We start from the raw sequence: 9,863 nt of genomic DNA on the forward strand, positions 1-9,863 counted from the left end.
TATAAAACATTTTTAAATATAAAACACTCAACTAAGCTTAACGTTCGAATCTGAAGATTAATAGTTTTTTTTATCAGATATTATTATAAGCTATAATATGGGCTATTTATTTTTTTCGATAAACAAAATTATATTTCAAAAAGATATCGAATACCATTTGCACTGATATTATTAGTCAATTATCGTTTTGTTAATAAATTTGTAGATATAAATAGCACATACGTAAATATACACAGTAAACATACGTAAATTATTTTTATTTATGATAAAGAAATGATGGTTTTATGTATTCTGTATAGTATCTTATATGCTAGAATGAATAAATAAATGAAGTATATACACTTTGTTTTAAATTCTTGGTGCATCTAATGCTATACATAGTGCTGTAAAAACTCTAAAATTTTAGAATTTAAAATATAATAGATGTAATTATCATTTCTTTACCACAAATCAAGTTAATTATACATGATTTTATATAAAAATATAATCATTTCACTATACAAAATATTAGTACTATTTTATCCAATTTAAAACTTTTCAGAAATACTTGGAAACATTTTTACTGCATAATTGGAACTTACACAGCAATATTAGAAATATATTATTTGATATAGTATTTGAAATATTTTACATATATAAAATATTTAAACATATATAGAAATATATACATCCGCGTTTACAGACACACACACACACACATAACATGTATGCAAGTATATTCGTGTGTTATAAAGTTTGGAGTATTATGTTATCAAATAGGATAAATCCTTATTTCCAATACTTTTATGCTTTCTGTATATAAACTTAACTTTTTGCTTTATTTTAGACAGAAAAAATGAAAGTTTAGGAAGTAACAGGCAATAGCTAGAGACAATACATTTCACTGTACAATTAAGAGCTGCTATAACATTAGCTTGCTGTAACTTCATATATGTAAACATATAATCTAACATAGTTGATGAAAGGTTGTTACAAAATACAAATTGTTTTTGTCTAAAATAGGAACATATATTTTATCGGATATTATATATAACTCGTAAAAAAATAATTGCATAATTTGTATATCGCAACAGAATGTGCTAACCCTCTATTGCTACAATGTTTAAATTATGATTTTATTTTATTAATAATCTATGTTTATTTGTCACCATAACTTCAAGGAACATTGAGAAATGACTTTTTATATATATATTTGTAAAAATATCATATTATTATTATATTTATATGATAGATAAAGTAAAGATATTTACTATCTTATCTTTTTCAAGATAATTTTATACAAAATACAAGATCATTTCCTGATCAAAGTATGCATTATTTCTTGCATTTAATGTAATACTATCCCGGAAAAGATGTAGACTATGCAAATAACTTTTATTATTTGTTATATATATGAAATGTTTTTGGAAATTGGAACAAATAATTTCAGCAATAGAGAGTTAAATCGTGAACATTAAAATAACATTTGCTTATTCTATTATTAATATTTTATACTTAGAAAATAAATATACATAAATTTCATAAATCACATTTCCTGGCTCTGCACTTTACCAGTATTTGTTTTTATGCATACAATTGCATCAGACTAGCAAGAGCCTTTGGCCTATAAAATGCTTTCTTAAATACTATTTTTATTGAATCTTTTTATATGAGAATCTTTTTTTTATATGAGATTCTTTTTATATGAGAAAGAAGAAATGGAGATATATTGAATTTATGAAGTGTAAAACGAACTCGAAGTAAATTGTATGCTGCAGGAGAAATGCTATTTTATAATATGAGAATATAATCTAAAGAATAAACTTAGATATGATATATTAAAAACATAACAAAGGGGAAAAGAGAGAGAAAGAAAGGAAATAATTAATATTATCATAACGTTGTCATGGAATGTGTCTTGCAACTCTGTTTGCATGTGCCTGTAAAATAAGTAATTTGTTTTTAAATATCTGTATAAAGAATTCGAGTAAAATGTTCCTTTAAAATATGAATTAGAAAACATTGAAATATGGTTAATGATGTATAAAAAATATACACATATGTATGTACGTATTTAAATGTATACTTTTTATATATGTATTTATTAGAACATGTAGACTATATACATACCGGTAGTATATTTGCATGAGCGATGTCATCGTGAGGGCCTCTGGTTTTCGGCGGTAACTTTGGTAAAAGAACATCGGTATTTATTTTAATTTCAGGATTCTTTTCCTTAATCTGTTTCATAGTTTCTTTGCAAACATGAATTACAGCTTCAGCATTCATACGACGATCGTCGCTCCATAGTGGACAGCTATATTAAAAATCGCAAAATGAATAAAAATAGAAAAACAATAAAAATTAAATATCATTTATATAAGACTTACAGATCAGGTGCCATTGATCCCTGACCTTTGAAATGTCCATAACTAGATATTTTTTTGTCACAAATGTAACACATTTGAGTACCACACAGACAAGTCATCTTGTTACACCCTTCTTCTTTGAAGAAGGTTCGTGAACAATTGGGACATTTCCGTATCAAGGCTTCAGTCATTTTTTCTTCCAAGTATAAACGTGCAGCATCCGATTTTACTTCGTTACATTTCAGAGGTAAGTGATTAATTTCTTTACACAATCTAATAATAAAACAATCTATTATCATATAACTGTAGAAACTCATATAACTTGTCTTCTAATTTGTATTTTTGTTAATCTTTTAATTTTGTGTTGTCTAAATGTGTGTTTATAATAAAACAATAATACAATTACACTTACCGACATGATTCTTTCATACAATCAGGATTGAAACATTTAAATACTTTATCTTCTTGTGGTGGTATAGATGCAAAATGACAAAATGGACATGACACTAAACCTTCCAATCCAGCAGCCATTACCTCTGCTTCTTGTCGTTTTTGAAGAAGAATACTGAATTTAGTTGGAAGCAGTACATGTTGAAGTACAGAAAGATGAAATTCACTACCACAATCTATCAAACAATAAATATGTGTTTCACCCTCTGCTAATTTCACATCTGTACACTTTGCAACACATGAATTACAAAATATATGACCATCCTCACAGGTGGAACATTTTGATGGCATGCATTCATTATCGTAACAACACTGGCACTCAAAAAGTTCATTTTTTGCCTGAAAGAATAATAAAATAAAAATAAGAATCTTGTTCAAACTAATTAATATGCTAATTACTACTTATTATCTGACTACTAAAAGATCTCTATTTATAAAACATAATCTACAGATATCTTGTTTTTACTTTGTATACCTTAAGTTCATTAAATTCTTTCTCTTCTTTTTCTTTTAATTCGTTAAAATATGCTTGTAGTTCTGTTTTATGTAATATAAAAGCACATTCTTGAAGAAGTGGTATATTTTCTGTTTGCACCAATGCATAGACTCGTTTAGTTTTCATATCAGGATTTAGTCTTTCCAAGACTTTTGCAGTTAGACTTAAATTATGTTTACACTGAGAATATATATTCAGCAAAGTATTTACCTGTGAAACAAATACCATTTTTAACATACAAAATTATGTATATAATAACATGTATATATCATATCAATCAAATAATTACCCTGATTTTATTAAAATGATGTTTTAAGAAGTCTACTGCATGTATGTCAAATTTACATTCTCTCTTATCATTCTCAAAGTGTGAAAATGGATCTGGAAATATCTCTAAAAATTGTGATACTTGAAAGCCTGTAGTGTATTGTTTTTGTTGTTCTGTGATTTTCTTTTTAGCTAAATATTGCTCTCGAGTTGGATAATCTGGCTTTTCAAGTTGTGATTGAACAAATTGTTTTATCATATCTGGATTATTGTATATCTTTTCAGCTGTTTGCCTTAAGAAAATAGGATCTGCTGCCGGAAATATTTCCAATAAATTAGCATACTGCTCATTTACATCAAAAGTATCTGGTGCTGGTTCAGGTTTTTTAACATTTGGATGCTTTTCTAATATTAGGCTATTATTGAGCAAATGCTCAACTAAGATTTGCAATAAATTTATCTCGTCTATTACCAGTAGATCATCTTTAATATATTCCTGACATAGCTGTTTAATATATTGAGTATTTACACATGGGAACATTGGTATTAATTTGTAGTATATTTTACGAGCATTTTCGCCTAATGTTATTTTTTTATCACTTATATTGTGCTCTGTATTTCCTTGTTTCTTCTTCATTGCATATCCTGTTTCTATACATAAAATATTGATATTACCATATATAATGATGCATGTACACATGTATGCAAGCCTGCACATACATATATGTACAATTTGGACTTTCTTTTTTAATTTAAGATATTAATAATATTTATAATCAATAGTAGTAATATTTATAATATATCATAAATCAGTGGCAGTAATATTTATAACATATTTATAATATTGTATTTATATATACTGTATTTATAATATATTATCTCCATTATTTAAGACATCAGTAACAATATTTATATTTGTAATATAATGGACTTACCTTCTACTTTGTCCACAATTTCAGTAGATGTCGATGCCTTTTCATACACCATAGTATGATTATATGGCGCTAAAGAATGATTAACTGTGTGCCATGCTATCGTCTGATTCAACATGTCTGATGCTTGACTTTGTTTGGTATTACATGGTTGTAAGGAATTTAATACTTCTAATCTCTTGGTTGCATTTACTTCTTCATTGGTTGAAGCCATGACCTGAAATTAAATATTAGTTTAGTGTTAGATTCAACTGTCTTATAAGTTTATTCATATCTGTTAATCGTCTCTAAACCTGAGTTGTATTGACATCGATTCCTTCTTGTCTCAAATTTTTTACTTTACTTTTGCTATTAACGTCTTTAACGATGTTTAAAGTAGGTATATTCTCTGTATTGTTTGATTGCAAATCATGCGATGTATTATTTTTTGATAATTTAGCGCTTTCCGTCTTTATATTTGGCACCGTTTTATCTTGTGAAGTGGTTGCATCATCTTCTTTGAGGTCAATGGATGAATCTAACTGAGTTATATTCACATCAGATGCTTGAATGTTTCTCCTGTCTGCTGATGTATCCAAGGGCGCATGTCCTTCAGTGTTTTGTCTCAACTCAGTTGATTTCTTAGGATTCTGAATCGGCACCATTACAAATCGCGTAGTCGTTTGTTTACGATCTTTTGGAATTTTGAATTTTGGCGGCGATAAGATAGCAGTTTGTAATGAGGATGATTTAAATGTTGTATACTTATTATTAGGAATGTATGTTAATTTTGATGGTCGTAATATACTTTTAGAATGGTTGATCTCCTCTATTTCACCTTCTACTGTTTCGTACAGTATTGGGGCGTCCTTAGCCAATTGTAATTCTTTGTTTTCTGTATCAACCTTTGATGATATAGATTTCTCTTTATCAGACACGTTACATATATCAATATCGTTATTAGATTTATTCATTTTGCTCAATTTTATTTTTGCTGTAGAAACTGTATCTTGATGACTGGTATCGGTAATTGTATCATCTTCAATCATTATTTCATCTATTGTATGTTCCTCTATATGTGAATCTTTCTTACTTACAGATTGCAGTTTTTCTAAACGGTTATCTACAACTTTCAGATCATCCTTAGATATATCCGCAATATTTTTTTTACATTCCATTGAATACGTATCATCCAAAAGTTTCCGTTTAGATGGAACTTGGGGTTTTGGTCTCCTCTCTGGTAATAAGTCCCATAATGTAAGCTCAATACGATTTTTTGCATTATAATTATGCCACAATGTTTTATAAATTATATGGTGACTCAATTTAGGTAAAAGAACATTTATTTGTTCAGCTTCAGTGTGCAATCTAGAAAGTTTAGGTGATAGAAATGTATCGTGAGAATCTTTACTGCAACCTGGTTTTGGACTCTCAGGTTTTTCGAAGAATTCTACAAAAGATTCTACATTTGAATCTTTTCTCTCATGATCAATATCTGGAGAATTATTTTCAAACTCTGGAAATATTAGAACAGAACCTAAGTTATTATTAGGATCATTATTGTTTTCCTCTAAAAATTCTTCAGGACATCTTCTGAGATTTTCAAGATCTCCAGTAACTTCAGAAAAATTTGTGGCTTCACCATTATAATTTGATGATGACACGTTATCACATGGTTTTAGAGGAGATGGTATTGATCGTGTTACAGTATCTATTACTGAAATATCATCCAAATTAGTAGAAGCATAATAAACATCTCTATCATCATAATCTGATGAAGCATCTGATATCTCATTATATTCTTCCTGTACACTTTCAAATTTAAAAATTTTATCATTGTCATGTTGTACTTTAGATTCTTTTATGATAGATGTTAAATTTATCGTGGAAGTTTCTGCTTCATTGTTTTGACAATCAGAACTCCAGTTTTCTGTAATCAAATTAATGATATGCTCTAGTTTGTAATGAGGATCAAAACTTTGCAACAAGTCACATATTGCATCTTCATCCAAATTTTCTCCTAGCTCTGATAAACGTCTTCTTATTTCTTGAGCATCTTCACGAATTTTCTCATGTGTCATTATGCTGTTCCTCTGCTTGCTCTCTCTACAAGAAAATCTCTACAAAAAAATCATAAAGTGATAAAACAAACATGTCAAGAATTGAATAAATGTAAACTTACCTAACAAGTACAAAAGTATTGTTATTAAAGCAAAATTTATAAGATGAAAAAACAAAATAATTTTACTTAAAATAGGAAATATAATTTATATTAATCTTGTTGGGCTGTATAAATGTGGATAAAAATTTTCTTTTAATATCTTATTATCTTTAATATCTTCATATATCTTTTATTATCTTTTAATATCTTTGTCGGTTATAAGAACAGAAACACATATCAATCGGCCATATTTCTTTATTTACTCACAATAGATCATAAATTGTCACAAACCGTCAAGTTCCATTCGAAACTACGGCTGTGTTCCAAAATTCACTGTCAGTACTGAAAATACATAGTTTGTGTCACGTATATTATAGATTTTCAGTACTGGCAGTGAATATTGGAAAGCAGCCTTTGTAGGCCGGTATTTATAGGCTGCGTTCCGATGTTCACTGCCAGTACTAAAAATCTATAATATATGTAACATAAAGTATATATTTTCAGTACTTAAGACGGTCTTAAATATAAGACCCGATTATGGCTATATTCCAAAATTCACTGCCAGTACTAAAATACATAGCTTGTGTCACGTATATTATAGATTTTTAGTGCTGGCATTGAATACTGGAACATAGCCTAAAGGCTCATCTACAATAGCTGTAAAAGTAAGGCTGTAAGGCTGTAACGTAAGCTGTCAGCGAATGAAAATATTTCATTTCATGTCTTGCAACCTTACAGCCTTAGTCTTACAGCTAATGTAGACGAGCCTTAATACCCGTATTCATAGTCAGGCCCTATATTTGAGACCTCCTTGTATCCATCTTTAGATGCTGCACGGATTATTTTATTGGCTACAGACCATCTGAAGATAAACTTAAGGGAGCCTTAAATATAAGGCCTGGCTATGAATACAGGTGTAAGATTCTCATAAATTGCAACGACGTGCGCCTATTATGTGCGCATTATCGAGAAATTGAAGCCCGTAGGTCGAGATCGACCGATGCGAAAATGACGAGTCACTGGGTATAAGCTGCAAAATTATTTGAGATAAGATATTAAGGCCATCACACACAAATGAACGTAAGCAGTAAGACGTAAGCAGCAAAGAAACTGACCAATCACAATCAATTATTCTCGTAAGTTTTAAAATGGCATCTTTAAGTTTCGATTGTGATTGGTCAATTTGCTTACTGCTTACGTCTTACTTAAGTTCGTTTGTGTGTGATGGCCTTTAACCTAAGTTCAAAATAAGGATGATCCGAGCTAACCGCGTCGAAATGCGATTCAGAGCTGCCAGATTCGCTGCATTGCCACCAAACCCGCGCACGTGGAGAGGGAACGTATGCACGCGTTGAGCCGTGTCCGTGTCTCGACGTTCGGCAAGCTTCGGATAATAGAGAAGGAAAGCGCTATCTGCGCGATCTCTTTCTTTCCTATAAGAATAGCTATAGCTATACCGCTAGCTTCAAGATATGCGTTGACTCGCCGACGATATTTTCGCGCGGGCGAGAGAAAGAGTGAAAGAGAGCAATAATTTGAACAATCCACTCTTGGCCAACATGTACGTCTTCTTCATAAAAGAATAATGTTATGTTACGGAAAAATAACTTATGTTAATTTAAGACATAATTTATTATTAGCACACAAGAAATATAAAAATAAATTATGTAATTTAATTTTGATATAAATTAAGTTTTACAGATTATATACATAATGTGATAGAAATTAAGTTTTACTTCTGTTGAAAATTAATTATACATTATTAATATTTACACTAGTTCAGCTAATTTTAGAAATTAGCTGTAATTGCCGTTAAAAATAATTCATTTCTATTCAGTATATTGCAAAAAGGATTTTATCATAAATATATGTACTATTTTTAATATTATATTACATAAAGCATGTGTACACTTTTTTCCGGTTAATCAGTAGAAATACCGAGTTATATTTGACCGTTTCGATGTTTTAATGTAGTATATTGTTTTTGTATGGTAAAAGTATGACTTTGAAATTTTTTGAGTTGTTAATCTAGATCCAAAATAACTATGATCCTCGTAAACCGCATTGAGCTGCGATTACGCGTTTCGGAATTAGAAGCCACGAAATATTGAAAAGTGACAGGTTCGGAAATGACAGGTTATATTGCAGGAAATATTAATTAATGAAATATGATTGATAAGGTTTCAATCTAGGTCCAAAATAACTAAGATCCTCACAAATTGCAACAACGTGCGCCTACGCGTTATGAAGAATTTGAAACCGATATATCTAGATTGATCGATGCGAAAATGATGCGTTACCAAGTATAAATTAATAAATCATGCGGTGATTCATTTCTTTCCGTAGTGGCACTATATATCTGCACAAAGTGTACGAAGTGCGGGTGAAAGCACAGTCGATGATATATTGATTTAAAGCCAGCGGCACACGATGCTTGTTTCCGTGCTGGATTGCTTGCTGGATGAAAATACTGCGTTCTGATTGGTGCATTTCCATCCATCTTCGGAAATGTACCAATCACAACGCAATATTTTCATCCAGCAAGCAATCCAGCACGAAAACAAGCACCGTGTGCCGCTGGCTTTAATTTTCGGAGTAGAGAGAAACCTGCGAGCGGCCACACAGCATTTTCTGCAACACCGACTTTCCGCACTGGGAAAGGACGCCATCTGCATTTATTTTGAGAGGAGAACTACGATGTTACATTCACTTTTAGGTCTCGGTGGTAAAATGTGATGGAAGTCCGTGCTACATCCATTTTCAGACGGTTTATCAGACGAACGGTCCGTGCTACAACCACAGTTACCACCTCTATGTTAAGCCAGCGGCACACGGTGCTTGTTTTTGTACTGGATTGCTTGCTGGATGAAAATACTGCGTTTTGATTGGTACATTTCCGAAGATGGATGGAAATGCACCAATCAGAACGCAGTATTTTCATCCAGCAAGCAATCCAGCACGAAAACAAGTACCGTGTGCTGTTGGCTTTACACCTATTAAGCCAGCGGCACACGGTGCTTGTTTTTGTGTTAAATTGCTAGTCGGATGAAAATACTGCGTTCTGATTGGTGAATTTCCGAAGATGGATGGAAATGCACCAATCAGAACGCAGGAAGCAATCCAGCACGAAACAAGCACCGTGTGCCGCTGGCTTTACAAAATAGACCTATCGGATGCAGTATGAATCTCCCATTAGGCGATAGTCGTTTATTGCGCATGTTCGTCTCGAT

At 31.0% G+C, this 9,863-nt stretch overlaps 1 protein-coding gene across 2 annotated transcripts; it reads right to left on the bottom strand.

Annotated features, from left to right (window-relative positions):
* Positions 1–1,203: 1,203 nt before the first annotated feature.
* On the bottom strand, positions 1,204–6,971 carry LOC105181804 (uncharacterized). 2 transcript variants are annotated; one of them, XM_011138808.3, is made up of 9 exons: positions 6,655–6,881; positions 4,787–6,592; positions 4,497–4,710; positions 3,584–4,212; positions 3,274–3,504; positions 2,761–3,137; positions 2,370–2,621; positions 2,110–2,296; positions 1,204–1,919 (listed from the first exon to the last, which is right to left on the bottom strand). In XM_011138808.3, exons 2-9 carry the CDS (start codon positions 6,551–6,553, stop codon positions 1,884–1,886), a joined length of 3,693 nt encoding a protein of 1,230 aa, XP_011137110.1. In that variant the 5' UTR covers positions 6,554–6,592; positions 6,655–6,881; the 3' UTR covers positions 1,204–1,883. The 2 variants fall into 2 exon arrangements, with proteins under 2 accessions (XP_011137110.1, XP_019696310.1); XM_019840751.2 differs by lacking the exon at positions 6,655–6,881 and adding an exon at positions 6,901–6,971 and having other exon boundaries at positions 1,734–1,919.
* Between the last annotated feature and the right edge of the window lie 2,892 nt (positions 6,972–9,863).

Source organism: Harpegnathos saltator, unplaced genomic scaffold (assembly GCF_003227715.2).
Source record: "Harpegnathos saltator strain DR-91 unplaced genomic scaffold, Hsal_v8.6 scaffold498, whole genome shotgun sequence".
NCBI classification, from domain to species: Eukaryota; Metazoa; Arthropoda; class Insecta; order Hymenoptera; family Formicidae; genus Harpegnathos; species Harpegnathos saltator.

Bases quoted from the DNA above. Each gene is read 5' to 3' on its own strand.
- LOC105181804 (XM_011138808.3), bottom strand. From the start codon at position 6,553: ATGACACATGAGAAAATTCGTGAAGATGCTCAAGAAATAAGAAGACGT. The intron at 2,622-2,760 runs GTAAGTGTAATT...TTTTATTATTAG, and splicing joins TGTATGAAAGAATCATGTCG to ATTGTGTAAAGAAATTAATC. The intron at 2,297-2,369 runs GTAAGTCTTATA...TTTTTAATATAG, and splicing joins GGATCAATGGCACCTGATCT to CTGTCCACTATGGAGCGACG.